This window comes from Taudactylus pleione, unplaced genomic scaffold (genome assembly GCF_031769625.1).
Source record: "Taudactylus pleione unplaced genomic scaffold, aTauple2 ptg000079l, whole genome shotgun sequence".
NCBI lineage: Eukaryota > Metazoa > Chordata > Amphibia > Anura > Myobatrachidae > Taudactylus > Taudactylus pleione.
The window spans coordinates 2198435-2226281 of record NW_028284481.1 but is presented as its reverse complement, the minus strand read 5'-3'; the positions used below and the strand labels follow the sequence as shown (position 1 = coordinate 2226281).

General features: G+C 47.2%; 1 protein-coding gene across 6 annotated transcripts in view; it reads right to left on the bottom strand.

The window, feature by feature from the left end:
- Nucleotides 1-27847, bottom strand: part of TOGARAM2 (TOG array regulator of axonemal microtubules 2) — a 188537-nt gene that overhangs the window by 61034 nt on the left and 99656 nt on the right. For all 6 annotated transcript variants that reach the window (XM_088467964.1, XM_088467963.1, XM_088467962.1 and 3 more), the window contains exon 2: nt 2907-2987. In XM_088467964.1, the coding sequence (XP_088324090.1) occupies nt 2907-2931 (25 nt within the window). In that variant the 5' untranslated portion in view covers nt 2932-2987. The remainder of the gene's footprint in view (nt 1-2906; nt 2988-27847) is intronic.

Genomic DNA, 27847 nt, shown 5'->3' with positions numbered 1-27847 from the left:
TACACTACAATACAATAGTGATGGAGATCATATACACTATATAACACCAGCTATGGAGAGTGTCTATACTACACTACACTATACTACACTAGTGATGGAGATCATGTACACTATATAACACCAGCTATGGAGAGTGTCTATACTACACTACAATACAATAGTGATGGAGATCATATACACTATATAACACCAGCTATGGAGAGTGTCTATACTACACTACACTATAGTACAATAGTGATGGAGATCATGTACACTATATAACACCAGCTATGGAGAGTGTCTACACTACACTACACTAGTGATGGAGATCATGTACACTATATAACACCAGCTACGTAGAGTGTCTATACTACACTACACTACACTAGTGATGGAGATCATGTACACTATATAACACCAGCTATAGAGAGTGTCTATACACTACACTACAATAGTGATGGAGATCATGTACACTATATAACACCAGCTACGTAGAGTGTCTATACTACACTACACTACACTAGTGATGGAGATCATGTACACTATATAAAGACCAGCTATGAAGAGTGTCTACACTGCACTACACTAGTGATGGAGATCATGTACACTATATAAAGACCAGCTATGGAGAGTGTCTACACTACACTACAATAGTGATGGAGATCATGTACACTATATAACACCAGCTATGGAGAGTGTCTATACTACACTACACTACAATAGTGACAGAGATCATGTACACTATATAACACCAGCTATGGAAAGTGTCTATACTACACTACAGTACAATAGTGATGGAGATCATGTACACTATATAACACCAGCTACGTAGAGTGTCTATACTACACTACACTACACTAGTGATGGAGATCATGTACACTATATAACACCAGCTATAGAGAGTGTCTATACACTACACTACAATAGTGATGGAGATCATGTACACTATATAACACCAGCTACGTAGAGTGTCTATACTACACTACACTACACTAGTGATGGAGATCATGTACACTATATAAAGACCAGCTATGAAGAGTGTCTACACTGCACTACACTAGTGATGGAGATCATGTACACTATATAAAGACCAGCTATGGAGAGTGTCTACACTACACTACAATAGTGATGGAGATCATGTACACTATATAACACCAGCTATGGAGAGTGTCTATACTACACTACACTACAATAGTGACAGAGATCATGTACACTATATAACACCAGCTATGGAAAGTGTCTATACTACACTACAGTACAATAGTGATGGAGATCATGTACTCTATATAACACCAGCTATGGAGCGTGTCTACACTACACTACAATAGTGACAGAGATCATGTACACTATATAACACCAGCTACGGAGAGTGTCTACACTACACTACACAAGTGATGGAGATCATGTACACTATATAACACCAGCTACGGAGAGTGTCTACACTACACTACAATAGTGACTGAGATCATGTACACTATATAACACCAGCTATGGAGAGTGTCTACACTACACTACAATAGTGATGGAGATCATATACACTATATAACACCAGCTATGGAGAGTGTCTACACTACACTACAATAGTGATGGAGCTCATGTGCACTATATAACACCGGCTATGGAGAGTGTCTACACTACACTACAATAGTGATGGAGATCATATACACTATATAACACCAGCTATGGAGAGTGTCTACACTACACTACAATAGTGATGGAGCTCATGTGCACTATATAACACCAGCTATGGAGAGTGTCTACACTACACTACAATAGTGATGGAGATCATATACACTATATAACACCAGCTATGGAGAGTGTCTACACTACACTACAATAGTGATGGAGCTCATGTGCACTATATAACACCAGCTATGGAGAGTGTCTACACTACACTACAATAGTGATGGAGATCATATACACTATATAACACCAGCTATGGAGAGTGTCTACACTACACTACAATAGTGATGGAGCTCATGTGCACTACATAACACCAGCTATTGAGAGAGTCTACACTACACAACACTAGTGACAGAGATCATGTACACTATATAACACCAGCTATGAAAAGTGTCTACACTATACTACACTACACTAGTGACAGAGATCATATACATCAATTGGAGGGAATTATTTTAAGATTTTTATTCACTTTAAGGAGAACGCTTATAAACTCTTTTTTCATAGGTATCCCAAACAAATTCTGGGACATTGTGGCCAGCCGCCATCTTTGTTCAACAAACACTTTTCCTGTTATTTCTTAATCCTTAATTTCTGCCGGTTGATCTATTCTGCTCTGTATTACCATTGTATAATGATGCCTTTATTAAAATAATAATAATAATAATAATAATAATAAATATAAAAGCAATGAAATATATACAGGTACTGCGCACACATCCATTAAATATGTGGGAATATTACATTATTTAGTCCAGGTGACAGCTGATAGGGGCGGGGGCAAACTATTTGCCTCATTAAACCCCAAATGATCATAGAATCGCGCTATAATGGCCTTAACTCCTCCCCACCGGCCGCGCTGCACCCCATTCTGCCTCCTTCATGAGGACATGGACGGGATGGGGGAGGACCATTTACTCTTTAGGGGGCCAGGGGCCTCCCTGAAAATGTATGTACAAGTCATGTCTACAGATAATCATGAGGCAGGCTCTGTAGACATACAGTATTCTACAGTTAGTTCTTGTTCTTAGAACCTAACTAGAGATTTAATTTCTGGTTAAACTATAAACAACAATGCTATACATGGTGCTGTGTGTCCTTATACTCTCTCCTGAGCTGAGGGCCACATGAAAACTAGTTTCAATGTAAAAGTGTATTTCCTGTGTGGGGGTCTTCTAATGACTGGCTAGGTACAGGTCTGCCTTTATGAATTCCGTAGCCATGGTGATTCAACAGGTTGTTACCTGCAGTAAAATCATTATGGGTCATTGTGTTGCCTGTTCTGCAGCTGTACGGAGATTCCTGTTATGTCCTTCCATAAAGTCCTAAGAAAGATAAATGAGAAGTTACTGATAAGGATCACACATTGTGTAATACACAGCAAGTTTCACTTTCACAGACAACAACAGTACAGATAGCCTAATGACACAATACAGATAGCCTAATGACGCAATACAGATACCTATGCAGTGTTTTGGGGGTTGGTCTGGGCACAAGTATTGACGCACTAAGTCTGCGTAGCAAAGAAAATGTCAACCGGTAATCATTCGTCTACTTTGATTAATATTTCTAGAGACGATGAGCAGTTATATCTCCTCCCGGCGGTGCTCCCCTAGAGTCAGTAAAGAGACAAGAAAAAGAAAGAGAGAAACGAGGACTCTTGTACGGGGGCACTCTAAATAGTTAAAACTTTACTTTTATTGGATCTATTCTGGATCAAACAAACTTACTAGACATAAAACTTTGGTACCTTGGTGAGATAAACCATTATTTCTCACTGGTACCAGGATCAACACACGATTAAAAATGTATGAAATCAAAAAATCTATATAGTCAGGTGATATCAAGCTAATCAGTGTTACATGTCCAATTGGTAACAGTAGGTTGTACTATAGATCGCCCACAACACACACGTATTAGATGTTTAGGCATCTGATCAGTCTCATATGTCAAGAAAACATACGTCTCATTATAATTATTCAGTTGCAGTTCCTCTGCCTTAATAATACCATGGGGTCTAGTTACTAAGCAGTGTTAGGAGACAGAGTGAAAAGTGATAAGGTGCCAGCCAATCAGCTCCCAACTGTCATTTTTCAAACACAGCCTGTGAGATGACAGTTGGGAGCTGATTGGCTGGCACTTATCACAGACTTAGCAGTGTTAGGAGACAGAGTGAAAAGTGATAAGTCTGTGATAAGTGCCAGCCAATCAGCTCCCAACTGTCATCTCACAGGCTGTATTTGAAAAATGACAGTTGGGAGCTGATTGGCTGGCACTTATCACAGACTTATCACTTTTCACTCTGTCTCCTAACACTGCTTAGTAAATAGACCCCCATATCTTGTATTGTACCACCCTCACTTGTAACAAGAATTATCTTCTACAAATAGCGTGTAATTGTACGGCGGTAATATCATAAAATATCCAATAAAGATTTTTATACACATAAAATTACAGTTGCACGGCGGCAATGTTCTGTTGTTAGACAACAGGATTTGACAAATGTGTTCATGTTATACACGGATTCCTAATATGTCCTTCCTCTGTGGGAATTTTCTTTTTTATAGCTTCTCACTGAGAAAACATGACACACGCCTGTGTATAGATTTTCTGATTTCATACATTTTTAATCGTGTGTTGATCCTGGTACCAGTGAGAAATAATGGTTTATCTCACCAAGTACCAAGTTTTATATCTAGTAAGTTTGTTTGATCCAGAATAGATCCAATAAAAGTTAAGTTTTAACTATTTATTTTAAAGTGCCCCCGTACAAGAGTCTTCTTTCCTCTCTTCCTTTTTGTTCTACAATACAGATACCCTAAGGACACAGGGATTAATTCAGAGGCGGCCGTACGGTCTACGACCGCACGGCCGCCTCGATGTTTGTCCAGTGTGCATGCGCACGAGGGAGCCGGCTCCCTCGTGCGCATGCGTGAGACCCGCTACGACCGACAGCGCCGGTCGTAGCGGGTCTCTTTCCAAAGGGGGCGAGCTGTCGTTGTTGATTGACAGCTCGCCCCGTTTGGAAGGCGGGCCGGGGGGGTGGCAGCCCAAGCGGAGGCGTTCCCATGGGAACACCTACCGTTTGGGGGAGGCCCCACTGACATCACTAGTGATGTCAGTGGAGAGCTTCCAGCTCTGACAGAGCCAGAAGCTCTCTGGGGCTTACGACAAGTGAGACCCTACCCTAGGGTCTCGTCGTAAGCCTCGATGGTCGCGATGGTCTATGACCATCGCGACCATCACCCGAGCGGTCGTTAGAGCTGTGGGTGTTAACCCACAGCCTAACGACCGAAACAGAGGCGGCCGGTCAGGATGCAAGCGGCCGCCCAGTTTCTAAGCGACCGCTTGCATCCTCCGACCGCCTCTGAATGAGGGCCACAGTACATATACTCCAATGAGTCAACACAGTATTGATACCCTTATGACACAGTACAGATACCCTAATGACACAGTACAGATAGCCTAATGACACAGTTCAGATAGCCTAATGACACAGTACAGATAGCCTAATGGACACAATACAGATACCCTTATGACACAGTACAGATAGCCTTATGACACAGTATAGATAGCCTAATGACAGTACAGATAGCCTAATGGACACAATACAGATACCCTAATGACACAGTACAGATAGCTAATGGACACAATACAGATACCCTAATGACACAATACAGAAACTTTAATGACCAGTGTCGGATTTTACCTTGGGGACTGTAGCACCCAGTAAAAATATGCCACTGCGAGTCCCCAGTGAACTCCAGTCCTGGCTCTGGTACACCCCCACTCACAGACATGAACACGATCATCGCTAGCAGGGCAGGTACAGCAGGGAGCAGGAAACAGTATCCCTGTGTAGATCTGCCCGGCATGTGTTGGCAGGGTTGGGAACGAGATGCTGGTGCTTGGGATTCCGGCGCCTATCCCTAACCCTCCCTCCCTAGTGCCTAACTCCTAACCCACCCCCTAGCCCCACTACTTACCTTTGGCATGTCGGCACTGGGATTCGGACAGGTTTTCGGGATTCTGGCACAGACATTCCGGCTGTTGGGATATTGACCGTATCCCTGTTAGCAGTGTAGTGGCTTTCTATTGGAGGCTCTACCTGCTAATCTCACACATTGCTGGCAGTCTCAGGGGAGGACTCTCTTCCCCCTGTGGGACTGTTAGTCCAGAGTGTGATTAGCACAGTGAGAGCTTCCAGCAGGAATCTTGCTCTGTGCTGATCACTGGCTGTAATGTTATTCTAGAGGCTGCACACTGTGAAGATGGCGAATGCTCCCACAGTCAAGCTCCAAAAATATTGTATTTTCAGAGCTTGATGAATTCCTGTCCCCATACTAGTGTATGGGGACAGTGGGTCTTTCCGGGAAAGAAAGGTAAGCAGGAGATATCTGTGATACTAGTGTATGGGGACAGTGGGTCTTTCCGGGAGAGGAAGATAAGCAGGAGATATCTGTGATACTAGTGGGTTATAGTCCGGGAGAGAGAGGTAAGTAGGAGATATCTGTGATACTAGTGTATGAGGACAGTGGGCCATTCCGGGAGAGAAAGGTAAGTAGGAGATATATGTGATACTAGTGTATGGGGACAGCAGGCCATTCCGGGAGAGGAAGGTAAGCAGGAGATATCTGTGATACTAGTGGGTTATTCCGGGAGAGAGAGGTAAGTAGGAGATATCTGTGATACTAGTGTATGAGGACAGCGGGCCATTCCGGGAGAGAAAGGTAAGTAGGAGATATATGTGATACTAGTGTATGGGGACAGCAGGCCATTCCGGGAGAGGAAGGTAAGCAGGAGATATCTGTGATACTAGTGGGTTATTCCGGGAGAGAGAGGTAAGTAGGAGATATCTGTGATACTAGTGTATGAGGACAGCGGGCCATTCCGGGAGAGAAAGGTAAGTAGGAGATATATGTGATACTAGTGTATGGGGACAGCAGGCCATTCCGGGAGAGGAAGGTAAGCAGAAGATATCTGTGATACTAGTGGGTTATTCCGGGAGAGAGAGGTAAGTAGGAGATATCTGTGATACTAGTGTATGGGGACAGCGGGCCATTCCGGGAGAGGAAGGTAAGCAGGAGATGTCTGTGATACTAGTGTATGGGGACAGCGGGCCACTAGGGAGAGAGAGGTCAATAGGAGATATCTGTGATTCTAGTGTATGAGGACAGCGGGCCACTCCGGGAGAGAAAGGTAAGCGGGAAATATCTATCTTCTGCATTACCTTTATGATGAATGGCCTTAAAATTTAATTTCTACAATAGCAGTTGAAAATGTTAATAGTTAAAAGTAATGAATAGACCTCTATTTATGCAGCTTCATTTGCCCTCCACCTCCCCCATGCTGAGCCGTCACTGAGGATTTTGGGACACACAATGTTGCGTTAGGGCCCCTTGTGCTTTGTGTGGTGGGTCAGACATGTTCATGTGTAAATGCAGTAACAACATGGACATGCAAGTCAGCCACGCTGCTTCGAGATGCATCTTATATTGGTTAACAAGTATCTTTGCACTTTCTGTAGCCGGGTACAAGTCTAAGAGTTGCTGATGAGGACTGCTGCAGTATCTTTGCTGGGTGCATCTCTGAGCTCTGTTTCAGGTTACAAGTACCTCAAAATACAGACGTCAAAATTCAAGTGTGCCAGTACTTCTCTGGTGATAGGCAAAATGTTCATCTATACTTGTAATTCTGAAAGAAGAGATAATAAGATCCTGAATCTCTGGGCTGCTTCCCAGACCCCTCCTCTCCCCTAATACCACTCTCATTCGGATGCCTGTCACCAGAGCTGCCATCAGAAATGGTGCCCCCCCTTGCCCCTCCCCTTTTTTGAACAGCACCAATTATGTGAGTATAAGTCATACTTGCCTACCTTTTGCGTCTCCTCCCCGGGAGAAGCCTGGGGAGGAGAAGCAGGTGGGTTGTGATGGAAGCGGGGCCTGACGGGTCATGTTGTTAAGCCCCACCCCCTTCACTGCAAAATGCCGCGATTGGCTTAAATTTAAATAAGGGGTGTGGCTAAATGATGTGATCGATGAATAATCACGTCATGAAGCCCCGCCCCCTACACGAGGACCCGCGATCGCCGCGGAAACTCTCCCCATTCTGAATGCGGGAGAAGTGCCTACCCTTCCGGGGGTACAGGGGGGTTACCCTAAAAATCGGGATCCTCCCGCGAAAACCGGGAGGGTAGGCATGTATGGTACAAGTATTTTCAATGAGGGGTCAATAATTGAGATAATCTTTCTGATAATCTTTCTATCACTGAAGGCAGCACAGTCTTTTGGCTTCCTTTTCAATTTTGAAACCTCTAGCCCCCTTCTATCTCTCCAGCCCAGCCCTACTGTCTGACTGTTGTCTCCAGTCCAGCCCCAGTTCAGCTAGGTCAGACCCAGCCAGGCAGCCCCTGCCCTAGCCAGCCAGCCCCTGCCCCAGACAGCCAGCCTCATACAGCCATCCTGCCCAGCCCCAGATAGCCAGTTTCAGCTCCTGACCCCCTCCCCCGGAAAAGTAGGAAAGCCTTCCAGCAGGGAAGGGGTGTCAATGACACGATTCGCGCTGAACCACATCATCAAGACCCTGCCCCTGCTTCACAATGCCGATAATCGATTCCGTGGCCACGCCCCCATCACCGGTAATATTCCCGGCCACGCCCCCATTCCACACCACACCACCCTGCTTGACCGACGACGTAATGGTAATCATAAATTAAGAGGTTAAGTCCAGAAACTGAGCATTTTGTCCCTCCAGGAACTGGTCATGTTGGGCAGGGGCGCCGAGAGGGGGGGGAGCGGGTACTAATTACCTGAGCCCTGGAATGCTGGAGGGGCTTGGCGGGGGCCCGGGTCTGGCGCCACCCTCCCTTCCCTCTTACATCATGCTGTGGGCCATATTCAATTAGGTGCGAAAAGCTGGTTTTGGCGAAAAAGTTTAGCCGGTGATGTCATTTAGCCAGGCGAAAACGTATCCCCGTATTCAATTCTAAAGGCTTTTCGCCGGTGCAGAAAGTCAATGCATTGGAATCGGCAAAAAAGATTCGCCTATGAAACGTGTCGAAAAAAAGTGCAGAATTTATGTTTTGGGGTGCAAGCTTGCGGGAACCACCCTGCACCCTTGGGACAGCCACCCAAAGGTAAATGGTGTCAAAAAAAAGCTTTAAAAAAATCTTAAGAACACCCAAAAAAAGTACTTTCATTTTGGGGGTCGGAAAAAAACAAAAAAGTTGGGGGACAAACTTAAAATAGACTTAAGATTGCAGATGGTTGCGGCAGGTGGATTTTTTACTTTTTTTTAAATTTCACAATAGCAACTTCAAAATATGATAGCACCCATTATCATGTACCCCAAACTTGCTGGGACTACTTATTTTGATGAAAAAATATTGCTAAATGCCATTCTTCACCACTTATGTAAAAACGCTAATAGCAAGCTTTTGGAGAGAAAGAAAACCCAGATTTGCTTTATTAGGGGTACTAGAACACCCCTATAGTGATCCCCTATGTTAGTGCAGCTTTTCGGGGGGTACAGAGTGTTTTCCCCATTTCTGACAGTACTTTTCGCCAGGCAGAATTCGTCGGGTTCCATTTTCGCTGATTTCTAATTAAATATGGGGATAAGCGGGAACACGCGCGATACTTTTCCGCATGGAAAACCAGCGATGACGGCGAAAGGTCCGGCGTGAGAAAAGTACGATACTTTTCGCACCTAATTGTCTAAAAGTTTTTAGCAACAATGTCTCTGATACCAGTGTCTCTGGCAACAATGTCTCTGATACCAGTGTCTCTGGCAACAATGTCTCTGATACCAGTGTCTCTGGCAACAATGTCTCTGATACCAGTGTCTATGGCAACAAAGTCTCTGATACCAGTGTCTCTGGCAACAATGTCTCTGATACCAGTGTCTCTGGCAACAATGTCTCTGATACCAGTGTCTCTGGCAACAATGTCTCTGATACCAGTGTCTCTGGCAACAATGTCTCTGATACCAGTGTCTCTGGCAACAATGTCTCTGATACCAGTGTCTCTGGCAACAATGTCTCTGATACCAGTGTCTCTGGCAACAATGTCTCTGATACCAGTGTCTCTGGCAACAATGTCTCTGGCAACAATGTCTCTGATACCAGTGTCTCTGGCAACAATGTCTTAATTCCACCTATTCTCCATATCTGTGGTGATACTCTAAGACATTGTTGCCAGAGACATTGATATCAGAGACATTGTTGCCCCCAGGGGGGTGCGAGCTGAAGTGGGCAAAAAGTGACCTATTTGGGCACCCAAACAGCACTTTTTGCGATCGCGCCCAGCACTTTGGTCGGGGGTAGCCATTTTACACGGCTAAATGACCACCACTTTGGGAGCTAACAGCGCGAAAAACAGCGCCAATTGAACAGCGCCACGCGATCTCCCATCACTTTAGACGGGAGATCAGGCCCGCTATAACAATTGAATACGGCCCACAGTGCGTGCAGCTAATTCTGAGCACCAACATCTTTCAATTATTTATCTATATATATTCCCAGCCCCACATTTTTCTATCCCTGCTTCCCCCCCTCCCTCATAAAATATTTTACCAAAGATTTGAACGATTTTGACTGCATTAAAATGAATGGAATTGTCCAAGTCTGACTGCAAACACATCAGATGTCAGATATCGTTATCTGACAATCGGGAACGCGCATCGTTCATCGTTCAGGCATGTCAGATATGTCAGATTTTCCTTCAGATATGAACGATTGAACGATTTTTAAAATCGTTATCGTTCAGATCTGAAGAAAAATCTGACCGTGTGTATGCACCATTAGTTATACCCCTTTTACACCAGAGCTAACACCCAGGTTATTGCAGGATTAACCCAGGTAGCTCCATGGTGTAAAAGCAGGCAGGGTTGGGAACAACCCGTGAAACAGTGCAGTGTAAACGGGTACCCCGGGTCATTAGACCCGGCTCTCGTTTATAGCATGGGGATTTCCGGGTTTCTCGGCGCTTGAGATTATGTCATCTCCAAGCGCTGTGCAGTCTGAACGGCGCCGATACAACAATAATCCTGATCAGCACCCCGCAGTAGAAAAGGTCTGTCCTGGGTCTGATTCGTTTTGGGACTGTGGGCTTCATTCAGAGCCGCTCGTAAGCGGCCGCTCGTTCGTTCCGAGCGATGTTCGCACATCTGTGCATGCGTACGGATTGTAATACACATGCGCGAACCAGTCAGTGCGGGCGAAAATCGTGTGCTCACTAAATAGCGAATGCCTGCTATTTTGAGTGACAGGAGGAGGCGTATGTGGGTGGTAACAGGGGAAGGTGCTTGAAAACGGGGAGTGGAATTCCGAACGCAGGCGTGCTTAAAGGTCAAAACAGGCGTTTTAAGGGTGTGCATAATTAATAAAGCAGCGTCATTGACCACGTCACTTGGTTGTTTTATAGTCAGAACTGCTCGCAAGATTGCGGTATGAATAACCTACCACAAGAACAGCGAGCAGTTCATACGCCGTTCGATGTACTCAATTAATCTAATAAATAGCGGACATGACGCATGATGCGAGCGGCCAGGGGGCGTTTTTTACAAAATTACGACCGCAAGTTTTGTTCGCTCGCTCAGACATAGAGGCGTCAACAGACCGCAAAGAGCAAACGGTTAATTTGAATAGCCACCCCCTTTTTCTGAACGAGCGAGCGCAAATAGCGTCCGGCTCTGAATCAGACCCTGTGCTCCAAATCTCGGGTCAGACCCAGGATTTAGGTGTAAAAGCAGTATTAGTTGGACTTTGAAGTAACATTTTAATTTTTAACTATTTTCAAAATGCACCACAGAAGCTGTGCCCACAATCCTGAAATAGGTAACAGAGAACATTTTTAAGGGGGAAGTTCCAAAATCCAGAATAAGGGTTTGCTGTGGGCCTTCTCCTTGTCATGTGTGAGAATAACAATTAGGGTTACTGAGAGGAGAGTGGAGACAATAGCCCGATCACCTGAGCACTGATTGCATAACAGACTTGTGCAAATGATACACCTTTGGACCAGGTGTTTGTTTGAACAATCATTAGCCTGAATGAGAAACCAACACAAAGCGGCCATAATTAGCAGTTTTGAAATACAGCGGAGACTGGGGAGAATTTATACATGAGTCATAAACGGAAAACTGTACCTAATACCTCACTACATACAGTATACTCAGTTCTAACTAGGGGTGTGCACCGGCCACTTTTCGTGTTTTGTGTTTTGGTTTTGGATCTGGATCTTTCTTCGTGTTTTGGATCTGGATTGGTTTTGCCAAAACCACCCTTCCGTGTTTTGGGTTCTGGGTTTTGTGTTTTGGATCTGTATTTTTTTTTTAAAAAGCATAAAAACAGCTAAAATCACAGAATTTGTTGGTTTCTCTGCTCCTATGCTATTATTAACCTCAATAACCTTAATTTCCACTCATTTCCAGTCTATTCTGAACACCTCACACCTCACAATAGTGTTTTCATGTCCAAAAGGTTGCACCGAGGTAGCTGGATGACTATGCTAAGCGACACGAGTGGGCGGCACAAACACGTGACCCATCTAGGAGTGACACTGCAGTGGCAGACAGGATGGCAGTTAGAAAAACTAGGCCCCAAACTGTACATAATGCAAAGAAAAAAAAGAAGTGCAAGATGGAATTGTCCTTGGGCCCTCCCACCCACCCTTATGTTGTATAAACAGGACATGCACACTTTAACAAATCAATCATTTCAGCGCCAGGGTCTGCCACACAACTGTGGCTGAAATGATTGGTTCGTTTGGGCCCCCACAAAACAAGCTGGCAATTAATGTGTCCCTGCACAAACTGGCTCTACGGAGGCAAGATGTCATCCTCATCCTCCTCATCCACCGATTCCTCACCCTCTTCAGTGTGTACATCCTCATCCTCACAAAGTATTAACTTGTCCCCACTTGAATCCACCACCACAGGTCCCTCTGTACCTTCTGGAGGCTGGTCTCCCTGGAAGAGCTGATAATTCATTTTGATGAACATCATCTTCTCCACATTCTGTGAAAGCAACCTCCTACGCCTTTCGCTGGCAAGGTTCCCGGCTGCACTAAACACTCTTTCGGAGTACACACTGGAGGGGGGGCAACTCAGGTAAAATAGAGCCAGCTTATACAGGGGCCTCCAAATTGCCTCTTTTTCCTGCCAATACAGGTATGGACTGTCTGACATGCCTACTTGGATGCTGTCACCGATGTAATCCTCCACCATTCTGTCAATGGTGACAGTATCATATGCAGTGACAGTAGACATGTCAGAAATTGTTGCCAGGTCCTTCAGTCCGGACCAGATGTCCAAACTTGGTCCTGCCTGTCCTGCATCACCGCCAGCGGGTTGCTTAGGATACCTAAGTTTTTTCCTGGCAGCCCCAGTTGCAGGAGAAAATGAAGAAGGAGCTGTTGACGTGTCACGTTCCGCTTCAGCTGACAGTGTGTTCACCAGCAGGTCTTTGCACCTCTGCAGGCTTGTGTCGGCCGGAAAGAGAGACACCACATAGGCTTTAAACCTAGGATCGAGCACGGTGGCCAAAATGTAGTGGTCTGATTTCAACAGATTGACCACCCTGGAATCCTGGCAAAGCGAATGAAGGGCTTCATCCACAAGTCCCACATGCCGAGCGGAATCGCTCCGTCTTAGCTCCTCCTTCACTTTCTCCAGCTGCTTCTGCAAAAGCCTGATGAGGGGAATGACCTGACTCAAGCTGGCAGTGTCTGAACTGACTTCACGTGTGGCAAGTTCGAAGGGCTGGAGAACCTTGCACAACACGGAAATCATTCTCCACTGCGCTTGAGTCAGGTGCATACCCCCTCCTTTGCCTATGTCATAGGTGGATGTATAGGCTTGTATGGCCTTTTGCTGCTCCTCCATCCTCTGAAGCATATAGAGGGTTGAGTTCCACCGCGTCACAACCTCTTGCTTCAGGTGATGGCGGGGCAGGTTCAAGAGTGTTTGCTGGCGCTCCAGTCTTCGGCACGCAGTCGCTGAATGGCGAAAGTGGCCAGAAATTTTTCGGGCCACCCAAAGCGTCTCCTGCACGCCCCTGTCGCTTTTCAGAAAATTCTGCACCACCAAGTTTATTGTGTGAGCAAAACATGGGACATGCTGGAATTTGCCCAGATGTAATGCCTGCACAATATTGGTGGCGTTGTCAGATATCACAAATCCCCAGGAGAGTCTAAGTGGGGTAAGCCACTGGGCGATGATTTCCCTCAGTTTCTCTAAGAGGTTGTCGGTGGTGTGCCTCTTACTGAAACCGGTGATACACAGCGTAGCCTGCCTTGTAACGAGCTGGCATTTCTGAGATGCTGCTACTGGTGACGCTGCTGCTGTTGCTGCGTAAGGTGATACATCTACCCAGTGGGCTGTCACAGTCATATAGTCCTTAGTCTGCCCTGTTCCACTTGTCCACATGTCCGTGGTTAAGTGGACATTGTGTACAACGGCATTTTTCAGGACACTGAGGACACTTTTTCTGACGTTTCTGTACAGTCTCGGTATCGCCTGCCTAGTGAAGTGGAATCTAGACGGGATTTGGAACCGGGGACACACTACCTCCATCAATTGTCTAAATCCCACTGCACTAATGGCGGATACCGGACGCACGTCTAACACCAACATAGCAGTCAAGGCCTCAGTTATACGTTTTGCTTCAGGATGACTGCTGTCGTACTTCATCCTCCTCGCTAAGGACTGTTGGAGGGTCAATTGTTTAGTAAAAGTAGTGGTGTTCCTACTTCCTCTCTGGGATGATGAACGACTCCCAGCAGCAGCAACAGCAGCAGCGGCAGCAGTAGGCGTAGCAATGCAGGATCCTCCAGAGGAATCCCGGATAGGAGAGTCAGTCATGCCAGTGACATGGCCTGCAGGACTACTTCCGATCCTGACTAAGGAGGAAATTGACGAGGAGGGAGTTGACGGTGTGGTTTGCAGGCGCTTGGATACAACAGGACAACGGGATTTAGGTGTCCCTGGACTGCTTACGGTCTTAGCCAAAGTTTCTGAACTTGACAGTAACTTTTTATGAACGCGCTGCAGGTGCCGTATAAGGGAGGATGTTCCTAGGTGGTTGACGTCCCTACCCCTACTTATTTCACCTTTACAAATGGTACATATGGCAAGACAGTTGTTGTCCGGATTTGGATAGAAATATTGCCAGACCAAAGAGGTGGAATGTTTGGTCTTCTGCCCAGGCATGACCGTGATGGGCTTTTTCATCCCACGGACAACAACTGTCTCCCCCGGAGCCTGATTTAAACAAACCACATCACCATCAGAATCCTCCTCGCCAACTTCCTCCTCAGCGCCAGCTACACCAGTATCCTCATCCTGTTGTACTTCAACAGTGACATCTTCAATTTGCATATCAGCAAGTGGACTGTGGGTGCTCCTTTCAGCACTTGCAGGGGGCGTGCAAATGGTGGAAAGAGCCACCTCTTCCCGTCCAGTGCTGGGAAGGTCAGGCATCGCAACCACCACCACACTTGGACTCTCCTTGGGGATTTGTGATATCTTCTTAGAAAGCACAGTTCTTCGCTGTGCTTTTGCCAGCTTAACTCTTTTGATTTTTTTAGTGGGAGGAGGGCTTCCATCGTCATGTGAAGCTGAACCACTAGTCATGAACATACTAGGGATCGACCTTAGCCGTTCCTTGCCACTCCGTGTCGTAAATGGCATATTGGCAAGTTTACGTTTCTCTTCAGCTGATTTAAATGTCTTTTTCAAGGTCATTTTCCTGAACTTTGCCATTTGGGATTGTATGTGCCCTCTACTATGACATTGGGCATCGGCCTTGGCAGACGACGTTGATGGCATGTTATCGTCTATGTCATGACTAGTGGCAGCAGCTTCAGCACTAGGAGGAAGTGGTTCTTGATCTTTCTCTATTTTATTTTTATCGGAGAAAGTTTGGTCCTCCATTTATGTTATATCGATTTGATATATACGTGCGGCTAAACACAGAAAATAATTTTTTTTTTGGTTTGGACTGGAGTGTACTTTCAGGGGTTACAGCACCCTTTAACGGTCAAGCCAGCCGGCCCTTTACTTATGACACAGGCGCACGCTTGGCACTACTTTGTTGATGCACGTGCGGCTTCTGCGCACACAATTCACAAACACAGAAAATAATTTTTTTTTTGGTTTGGACTGGAGTGTACTTTCGGGGGTTACAGCACCCTTAACGGTCAAGCAAGCCGGCCCTTTACTTATGACACAGGCGCATGCTTGGCACTACTTTGTTGATGCACGTGCGGCTACTGCGCACACAATTCACAAACACAGAAAATAATTTTTTTTTTGGTTTGGACTGGAGTGTACTTTCGGGGGTTACAGCACCCTTAACGGTCAAGCCAGCCGGCCCTTTACTTATGACACAGGCGCACGCTTGGCACTACTTTGTTGATGCACGTGCGGCTACTGCGCACACAATTCACAAACACAGAAAATAATTTTTTTTTTGGTTTGGACTGGAGTGTACTTTCGGGGGTTACAGCACCCTTAACGGTCAAGCCAGCCGGCCCTTTACTTATGACACAGGCGCACGCTTGGCACTACTTTGTTGATGCACGTGCGGCTACTGCGCACACAATTCACAAACACAGAAAATATTTTTTTTTTTGGTTTGGACTGGAGTGTACTTTTGGGGGTTACAGCACCCTTAACGGTCAAGCCAGCCGGCCCTTTACTTATGACACAGGCGCACGCTTGGCACTACTTTGTTGATGCACGTGCGGCTACTGCGCACACAATTCACAAACACAGAAAATAATTTTTTTTTGGTTTGGACTGGAGTGTACTTTCGGGGGTTACAGCACCCTTTAATGGTCAAGCCAGCCGGCCCTTTACTTATGACACAGGCGCACGCTTGGCACTACTTTGTTGATGCACGTGCGGCTACTGCGCACACAATTCACAAACACAGAAAATAATTTTTTTTTGGTTTGGATTGGAGTGTACTTTCGGGGGTTACAGCACCCTTTAACGGTCAAGCCAGCCGGCCCTTTACTTATGACACAGGCGCACGCTTGGCACTACTTTGTTGATGCACGTGCGGCTACTGCGCACACAATTCACAAACACAGAAAATAATTTTTTTTTTGGTTTGGACTGGAGTGTACTCTCGGGGGTTACAGCACCCTTAACGGTCAAGCCAGCCGGCCCTTTACTTATGACACAGGCGCACGCTTGGCACTACTTTGTTGATGCACGTGCGGCTACTGCGCACACAATTCACAAACACAGAAAATAATTTTTTTTTGGTTTGGACTGGAGTGTACTTTCGGGGGTTACAGCACCCTTTAATGGTCAAGCCAGCCGGCCCTTTACTTATGACACAGGCGCACGCTTGGCACTACTTTGTTGATGCACGTGCGGCTACTGCGCACACAATTCACAAACACAGAAAATAATTTTTTTTTGGTTTGGACTGGAGTGTACTTTGGGGGTTACAGCACCCTTTAACGGTCAAGCCAGCCGGCCCTTTACTTATGACACAGGCGCACGCTTGGCACTACTTTGTTGATGCACGTGCGGCTACTGCGCACACAATTCACAAACACAGAAAATAATTTTTTTTTGGTTTGGACTGGAGTGTACTTTCGGGGGTTACAGCACCCTTAACGGTCAAGCCAGCCGGCCCTTTACTTATGACACAGGCGCACGCTTGGCACTACTTTGTTGATGCACGTGCGGCTACTGCGCACACAATTCACAAACACAGAAAATATATTATTTTTTTAGCACTTGGGGGGAGCACCCCTGATGGACAGAGCACCCCCTGGACAACACTACAGCACTCCTTTAGGACTGGGACACTGCACAGGACTTTGGAGTGGACACAGCCCCTATGGAGAACTGACTGCACAACACAGTCCAGCCAGCCCCTATGGACTTTGAAGTAGTGGACACAGCCCCTATTAACAACAGCAGCACAGCACAACACAGCCAGCCCCTATGGACTTTGAAGTAGTGGACAACAGCAGCACTACACTACACTACACTACACAGCCCTAACTCCCACCCTCCCTCTTCACTGTCCACAGCCGAGTGAGAAAATGGCGCCGACGCGGGTACCTTATATAGGATCCAAAACCCGCGAGACTCGGAAGGCGGGATGATGACGTTTTGCCTCGATTTCAGATCCGAGTCAGGCGGGAAAAGTCGAGCCTGACTCGGATCAGACTCGGATCGGGGGGGCTCGGGGGGGTTCGGATTTCAGAAATCCGAACCCGCTCACCCCTAGTTCTAACGTTTCATTGTAAAATAAAATCAAAATGTGTTTTGGACATGACAGAAAAAAAAACAGCCTAGAAGAAATCAGTACCATAGCAGGGCGACTGTCAGTCTTCCTTGCTGCCGTGGTCCTGCGCGTGCGCAGTCCACCCACCATCGCAGTTATACGCAAACCATCGGGTTTGCTTATAAGTCTGAATTAGGCTCTATACTCTGTGGAACGCCTTTCCATGGCCAAGAAGATATCCCTCTGGCCTGCAGGCCTTCAAGCGTTCTCTGGGGCTGATTCAGTACAGATCACAATTACAGCGGAGATTTCGCATGGAACGTAGCGGCAAAAACATGCTAATACTTTCCAATGCTCAGCCAGCATAAAGACGCCCACTGCTGCTTTCTCACATACAGCCAATGTTGCTCTTCTGCGTAAACATCGGTGCTATCGATGCACATTGACCAGTGACGCAGCATTTACAGCAGCTCCGACCTGCCGCAGACACTGCAAGTCTCCTCGCACGCAGAGGGCTCTCAAGCTGCGTATGCAATTGCAGTGGCTAATTTACACGCTTAAGCAACGGCGTTCAAACGGACAGGCACGCACACGTTTCTCCGACCACTCCCCCGTCAGTACCCCCAAACGCTGACAGCCTGTCACTCACTCTGCGATGGATTCCTCTATGCATCAGTCGCAGTGCGATCGCAGCGCATATGGGGTGTGAGCTACTCGAGACAAATTAAACCTTCTGAAGAGCTACTTAAATGTTTGTCACATATTGTGCCGCTCCACCGTGGCGCAGATGAAGTGGGCGGAATCTCGGGGAAGCACGTCAGGTGATCTTAGCGCCTATGGCAATCACTTGACTCACTTCATCATGGCTCCGCCCACGGCCTCGATGCCACAGGGGAGCATACATCAGAGGTCACTTCTACCTAGCTGACTCTGTAGTACTGGGTTTCTAGCTGACTCTGTAGTACTGCAGCTAGGCAAGCTACCGGGATGCAGTTTATATGCCGGCGGATGGGATGCCGGCAGCCAAAACACAGACGACGTAATCCCGCCACCCGGCATAACGCCGATACCCAGAAAGACATCAGGATACCGGCTTCGGCAACCAACCGGAGCAGCGAACATCTGGATGGCGGTAAGTATGAGCAGTTAGCCGGGGATGGGGGGGGATTAGGATTACGCAATGCCCAGGGAGGGTTAGGGTTAGGCTACGGGAACTGGGGGTTAGGGTTAAGCACCACTGGGGAGAGGTTTGAGTTAGACACCCCCCAGGAGGGTTAAGTTTAGGGTGCGGGAAGAGGTGGCTAGGGTTAGGCACACCCGGGGGTAGGTTAGGGTTAGGCTCCCACTGTGGAAGTTAGGGTTAGGCACCACTAAGGGAGGGGAGGGTTAGGGTCCTTACGTGCGCCCGTCAGGATTCTCATCCTTCCAGCTTCGGCATCTCATACCGATTCCAAGCTACCCTCTTAGTTGACACAGCAGTACTGCAGCTAGGTGAGCTATCAAAATTAAGACTGTGAGCTACCAGTAGCTCGCAAGCTACGGGCTGGAGACCACTGATACCCAGCTTTAGCTACTCTAATTACCTCTACACAGTACAAACAAAACTGACATGTGTTCTTTCCATACGCAAACAACCCTCTGATTCCAGGCCAAAATTGCTGCCAACAGTCGTGTATCAAATTGCCATTTCCCTATAGATTGTAAGCTTGTGAGCGGGGCCCTATTACGCCTCTGTCTATCTGCTAATACCCAGTATTGTTACATTACTGTGTTCCCAATTGTAAAATGCAACTGAATATGCGCTATATAAATAAATGGTAATAAATAAACAATAAATGAACGGAATGCTACAGACCGTAACACAACTCAATAGGTGAGGACATAAAAAAAAAAGAAACACGGCAACTACTGTAAACTTCTGTGCGGCTAACCTGACAAATACCGTGCGCTGGGCCCTGATTCAGCGGTGGACGGAATGGCAGAGCCGCACACAAGCGCAGGTGCAATTCCGTCCATCTAAAATGCTAATGCAGCAGGAAGAGTCTGTGGAGGTCACCCCCTTCCTGCACCTGCGATCCCAGCGCTTGGAATCACCATCAGAACCGATGGTCATGATGGTATCTCCTTTAGCCAGGCTGCGGATACTAAAGTTTACCTCAACCGGGCCGGTTCCTGGTCACTTTCGAGGGAACGGTGACCAGCTACGCCCTGCTCTGCCCCCCAAACACCACAGTGTGTGAATAATACTGCGGCCTGGGAGGATCTGCGGGCGAGATATGTGCAGAACGGGTCCATGGGCACAGACCACTCGGAAATGTATGCTAAAATGGACATTAGTCTTTGAGACAACCAAAAAGGAACATGGATAGTGTCACCGGAATTGGCCCTTAAAGTTTCAGATGTAAAGTTGTGGGCAGCCCTACTGACATCACCTGCTCTATTAGAGCAGGAAATTCACTGGGGCTTGCGGTGGATGAGACCCTACCACAAGGGTCTCATCGCAAGCCCGATGGTCGCGATAATCGCGACCATCGCCAGGCCGCCCACTAAAGCTGTGGGTGGTCACCCTGGAGGCCGGTGTAAAAAAAACAAAAAAACTGCCCGCCCTGATTCAGAGCGAGCGCTCGCAAATAGCAAGCGCCTCTGAAGCAGGGCCTAAGCACGCTCAGGGCTAAACTACTAAACAACGGGTACTAAATCGTGGCGGTTTTGGAACACGCCAATTTACTAAGGCCAAAAATGCAGAGAAAGCACACCTTACAATAGAATAGAATATCAAAGCACCATTGAAGTTTTAGGCCATAGAAAAAAATAAAAGAATAGAAAACACCAGCTTTATCAAGCAGGGGTTTTTGAAAACCACCGTAAAACCGCCGACAAAGCCACCCAAAAAAATTACTAGCCTCAGACAGGTGTGCTTGCTTAAACAGCAGGTAAATTCATTGGGCAAAATTTACTAAGCGGTGGTTTGACGGCGGTTTCTATTCTATTCTAAACCCCGGCGGCGGGCTGTCATTTAGAATAGAATAGAAACCGCCACCAAACCCCCGGGGTTTAGAATAGAATAGAAACCGCCACCAAACCGCCGGGTTTAGAATAGAATAGAAACCGCCGTCAAACCACCGCTTAGTAAATTTTGACCATTGTTTTTGACAGACAACATTGATTGACAGGAATATCATCCAATTGGACTATGGAGTATTAGGATGTCTCCTCACATGACTGGTCTTTTACACTAATACACAAACAAAAATATAAAACATAAAAAAAAACCACAATCACACCACACTCACATAAATAAAACACACACAGGACTTAAAAAACAAAACAAAAAAACAGACCATATGGAAAACACCTCAAATAGACAAATACAAAACAAGACAACTTTAATGACATCTCACCACGGTCATTTAATATCTTTCTCCATGTACAGTACTTGCTACAACTTTCTCCTTCTTCACTTAAGGCCCCCATACATCTACCGACTGGTCTGGAGATCATGTGATGGAATCGGAAACACCAATCCGCCGGTTGGAAATGCCGACTGGCGGCCATTGATGTTCCGCAATACTTCATCAGTGAAATTCTCCATGTTAAATTTCACCAGTGTGCCAAACATGATCATATTTTGATCGTGATCGGCAAATCTGTGAAATCCAACATGTTGGATTTCACGGATTGTCCAATCCGGCATCGCAGGAATGCGGCGATCCGTCATAGATGTATGGGGGTCTTAACACTCCTCATAAACCCACAAAGTGTAGCAGCTGTCTGTTTCTATGATGTCAGGTGAATGTTGTTTTCTGTAAAAGCACCAATAAATGAATATGAATAAAATTGATTCGATACCACAGTGGTTTCAATAGAAATCGCTGCCAAATAGAAAACGCCATAGTGTTGTCATTTCTAAACTGACAGGGATTGATGGTGGATTATGTTTAGACATCAAAACGAACCTTTAGGGCAAAATTTACTAAGTGGTGGGTTCTAAACCCCAGCAGTTTGACGGCGGGTTCTATTCTGTTCTAAACCCCGGGGGTTTGGTGGCGGTTTGACGGCGGGTTCTATTCTGTTCTAAATCCTGGGGGTTTGGTGGCGGTTCTGCAGCGGTTTCTAAATTACAGCCCTGTTCTATTATATTCTAAAATGTGTTTTGATTGCGGTATGGCGGCGGTTTTGCTATCTGCAGATTTACTAAGGTCAAAACCGCTGAAAAACTGCTGTCAAAACACATTTTAGAATAGAATAGAACAGGACTGTCATTTAGAAACCGCCACCAAACCCCCGGAGTTTAGAACAGAATAGAACCCGCCGTCAAACCGCCACCAAACCGCCGGGGTTTAGAACAGAATAGTACCCGCCACCAAACTGCTGGGGTTTAGAACAGAATAGAACCCGCCGTCAAACCGCCACCAAACCGCCGGGGTTTAGAACAGAATAGTACCTGCCACCAAACTGCTGGGGTTTAGAACAGAATAGAACCCACCGTCAAACTGCCGGGGTTTAGAACGGTATACAGTCGGAAAGCCGGCTGCCGGCTTACCGACTGCTTTTTCCCAGCGTGGGATAAATGACCGGCGTCTATATCTAAACACCTGTCATTTCCCCGACGCCGGGTGCCACCTGCGGACAGCCGCGGGGGGACTTAGGGTTAGGCACCCCCGGGAGGGTTAGGGTTAGGCTAGTGGGATGGAGGGTTAGGGTTAGGCACCCCCGGGGGTTATAAGTGTTAGGCACCCCCCGGGGGACTTAGGTTTAGGCAGCGGGGAAGGGGAGGTTAGGGTGGGCACTTAGAGGGGAGGTTAGGGTTAGGCGCCCCTAAGGAGGGTTAGGGGGTTAGGTTAGGTTAGTTTATACTTACCTTAGCGACTATCGGGATTTCCAGCGCTGTCGGGAACTCTGCTTTTGTCGGCCAGGTGCTGCCAGGAATGCGGCTGGCGGTAATTCATACCGATTCCTTTAGAACCTGCCGCTTAGTACATTTTGCCCGATATCTGCATTCATATGTGGCACAGTCACCTGGAAAGCATACAGGGACTACAAATGCAGGACCTTACATAGCACCTTGCCTGGCAATGAGGAGGTGTGATTATTGCATTAAAGTTATAGCAACGAGAACAACAATTCCTAAAATAAGTCAGAGCAGAGCTTTGTAAACTCTTAATCTCATACACAGTGACGTCTGCGGTACTATGAAACTCCCGTCATAGGGAGCCAACAGTGTATAGTGACTCTTCCAGACAACTAAGTGTTCAAGATTCTGATGCAGAACAAAGATGACGTATTGGACAAATTACAGGATAATGTAACAATGGCAAGCGTCAAGTGTCAGCAATATGCACTCAAAGGGACAACAATGGCAGTGAATTTACAGGACATAAACAGAGAACTTCTTAAGATGACGCGGCATTGCGCAATAAAAGGCCACATACACCAGAGCGTAATTAGTAGCTGCAGCAGGGGAAAACCGTGACTGAAATGGTCAGATTTATGCTAACCGACTCCATCTGAGAAATGTTAGGGTGAGGCAGCCATAACAGCTACGTACTCATATAGGGTCTCATTTATCAGGAGGTTTATCATCCACAACAAGAGATAAAACTTTTTGTGTATAATAATGGTGCTCCAGCCAATCAGCTCCCAACTGTCATCTGTTCGAAAAATGACAGTTGGGAGCTGATTGGCTTGATCACCATTTATCATATGCAATGAGTTGTAAAACTTGTTGAGAATTATGAAGCTCATTGATAAATTGTCCACATAGTATTTGCTAATTCTCCCTGAAGGTCCGGAGAGTGCTGAATTTGGGAGGGGGGAGGGGGGGGCCTCCGTTTGTGCAGCCACCCCCCCTCCCCGCCTACAAAACGGGGCGAGCTGTCAGTTAACATCGACAGCTCGCCCCGTCTTGCAGCGAACCCCGGAGCAAGTGATTTGGTCCACCATCGACCCACTTGCGAGCAATATGCGCTCACGAGCCGGCCTGAATCAGGCCCTAAGTCCATTTAGGTCAATGAAGTGATGTAGGCGCAGATTGCTTTCAAAGAGGTGTTTCTAAAGATCGAGCAAACACCCTGGAATACATTAGACAGACACAGAGGTGTATCTATAATGGGTGCAGGGTGTGCGGTGCACACGGGCCCCCAGGTCCAGGGGGGCCCGCACCACACACCCAAGCACCCATATTATCTAAAACTTCTCTCCGAGGTCACATGTCGGCCCTCTCAGCGCTGCTCAAAATGCCGGAAAATGGCCGCCACAGCCATTTTTCCAGCGTTTTGAACATGTGCTGTGAGGAAATAGTCGGGAAAAAAGGCGCTAGCTCCATTTCCTCAGCAATCTGCGCATGCGCAGTAGACTCTGGGCACACACACTAGTGCCCAGTCTACTGATTCTGCGGTGGCCAGCCAGCCACGTCAGTCGGCTGCCGGCCGCCGGGGTGAGAGGAGGGGGCCCGTGATGGAAGATGCACAAGGGGCCCCCTCCTCTCTAAAGACGCTCCTGGACATAGGGCTCAGTCCAATTATCCACAAAGGGGGCGCTTTTCTGTTGCAACTGCGTAGAAATGAGGCTGCAAAACAAGAATCTACAAGTGCAGAGATTCCATAAGTGTGGCGTACCATAAGTGTGGCGTACCATAAGTGTGCCATTCCATAAGTGTAGCGTACCATAAGTGTGGCGTACCATAAGTGTGGCGTACCATAAGTGTATCTTACCATAAGTGTGCCGTACCATAAGTGTGCTATACCATAAGTGTGGCGTACCGTAAGTGTGGCGTACCGTAAGTGTGGCGTACTGCCGTACTTACTCGCGCCACGATGGACTGACAGTTTCTAAGGTACATAGAAAACCCATGTGTATAGCATTAGTTGTGTAGCAGTAACAAGTTAGTATATTCCCATAGTGACTGCTCCTGCTTTCCCAGCATAACTAATACTCAGATATGGGAATTTCAGGTTCAAGTAGGAACCAGTGGTGTATCTATGGGTGCGCACCCAGCACCCAGAACAGACCAAGTGTGTGCTGCCGTGCAGTGCGTCACCCCTACGTAATTTGCTAGTGGTTCCATCTGTCAGGTGATATTGGGCCTGATTCAGCAGCGATCGCAACTGCGATTACTCACGCAATCGTCCGATTGTTGCTTTCTGCGCATGTGTATGCATCGCAATGCGCGTTTGCAAAGACTCCACCGCAATCGGGACTGCGATCAGAGTGACAACGCAGACCCATCACAGAGTGATTGACAGGAAGTACACTTTGGGGGTGATGAAAGGGGGTGGGGTCAGCGAAATGCAGGCGTGCCAGTGCGTTTGAACGCCGTTGCAGGAGCGTGCATAAATTAGCCATTGCGATGCCATACGCAGCTTGGGCTGTCACTGCGTGCGATGAGGTTAGCAATTCCTGAGTAAGGTCAGACCTTGTGCAAGTGTGCGTGAGGCTGCGATTGTCCTCCATGTTACCGATGGTTTTGCAGTCTTGGTAAGTATTACGGATGTGTGTAAGGTAAAGGGGGCGTGCTTATGTTAGGGGAGTGTCGCGGGTGTGTCAGTGCAAGCAGCGGTGTTCCGCGACACAGAGCCGCAGGCATAATCGGCCATCGTCAGATGAAGTAGTTACACCTGCCATAGGGCTGGTGCAAATTTCGGTGATGCGACTGATGATAGCGTATATAGACGCACCGATCAGCATTACAGCTCGCACGGACACTAAACATGGCCGCCTCAGTCCCTGCACATTCAGCTGATCGGATGTACACAAAGAAAGAAGTTTGTGGCGGCATTTGCATAAAGCCGCAGACGGGGCGACCGCCAATAGACGCTGCTGTGTGCGCTTTTGCCTGTAACTCAGAATCAGGGCCACTGTCTACTCTGAATTCTATAAAGCAATTTCTTGTAAAAGATAATATGTAAAATGAAAACAAGAATTAATAATAAGCAGGGGATAAATCTTCACTTATAAAACAGCCATACCGAAAAATTCTCTTGCAGTTACAAAGAAAAAAAACAAAACCAGAAATTATTGCCGTTAGTTAGTCAGGACGCGCCGGAATGCATTAAGGACCTGATTCAGACCCGTTTGCTAGATGCGATCGCTCGCACCCAGCGTATGCAAATTCGGCTAAGTGACAGCATGGCAGGCGCTCGGAAAGGCATAAACACGCCCACTTTGTTTTGGCGAGCGATCACTTTGTCTCTATAGACGCCCTTTAGCTTATGAGGAGAAGCCCACTAGAGCCATTTCCAGGAAGTGTATTAAAACATTGGTACATCGAGGACAATCGGAAGCGATCGCAGCGCTTGTGGTTGCCTTACCTTACTGCAAGCACTGCAAGGACTTCTGTGTTAAAAACAGGAATGTGACGTATACTATGACGCTGGCTGTTAATTATGTATGCCTCTGAAACGGCGTTGAAACACTCAGCACGCCTGCGTTCGCACCTCCACTCCCCCATTATTAGTGTCCTGCCCCTGTTACCACCCACAAACGGCCTCTCCTGTCACTCATTTCACTGGACTGTCTTTGCTGGGCAAGCGAGCGGATTCCGATCGGTCCGAGCAGTTCGCGCACACACAGAATGAAGCGTACGCATGCGCGGTCGCTTACCATCGGCTGCGAATGAGCGAGCGGCCGCTTGCGAGCGGCTCTGAATGAGCTCCTATATACAGTATTTTATCAGTTTTATCACATGTTGCTGAGAGTCTGAAAGTGAAAAATGCTTGGAGCAAACACTGACAGGGAGCTCACATAAACAAGTTGCTGTAAGGAAACGGCAGGTACTTTTGTGTCAGACAGACTGTTGTGAACGGCGCCCGGCAATTTCTACACGGCAGATAAGCACCAAGATATCATCCGCTGCTGTGTTCCATGGATTTATATCCCTCTGTTGCAGAATTTAAAGGCACAATAACCCCTTTTTGCCATTTTTTCCCCCATATTATGAAATGGAGTTATAAAAAAACTAAAATAAAAGTTATCTTTCTAGATATAGAATTTTATAACATACTTGTGGTAATAATGAATGTTCCTCATGTGTATCTGCACCAGACCCCTGCACAAGCGCAGAAAGAGGCAGGAGCGCCATGAGGGGAAGAGAGAGTAATAATTACCCAGGCCCGGGCTTGTTGGAAGGGGCCTGGGTCTGGCCCTCCTCTCCCCCTTTCTTACCTGTCAGGTGATGTGGGTTCAGGGAGGCTGATGCCGCTGAACAGAAGCATCACCCGGGTCTGGTGACACCCTGTGCGCACTCTCCGACTATCCCTGCGTGCCGGAAGCACGCCCGCATCTGAAAACCACTCTCCGGGGACAAACCAGCATCGGCGGAGATGCTGGGCTGCCCCCGGAGGCTGGGCTGTCAGCACTGCTGGCTTCTCTTCTATGACAGGAGCTGGGTGCTGCAGGAGAATGTTACACTACAACACTCAGCTCCCGTCACTGTAGAGGAGCCAGCATTTTGGTGTCACCCTCGGAGGCCTGCACCCCTCTCATGACGCCACTGCCGCTGAGTAACATCAGTCTCCTCTGCCTTCATGATGTGCGAGGGGAAGCAATTGCACACATCTCAACCACCCCCCCGGATTTGTCACTGGCTAAGGGGTGCAAGGTGTCCCACTGTGCAGCGCACACAATACGGGAGTGGCCACACCTCCACCATTAGGCCACTCCCTCTACAGTACAAGGGCCAGACCCTACTATCTATCCCTGGACAGAGGTACTTTATTTTCAGGTCAGAGGGAAGGAGAGTTGGCGGTAGCGGTAAAGGAGCAGCATAGGCCTCTGAGGACCACTCATGGAAATTATACCAACTATTGCATACTGCCTACTTTCCCAGAATGGGTGGGAGGCTCCTGAAAATTGGGTAGCGGTCTTGGCCACCCAGAAGAGTAGGATAGTCTCTCGGAACTGGCCACCGTCGGCCCACAGCCCCTGTTATTGCCTGCA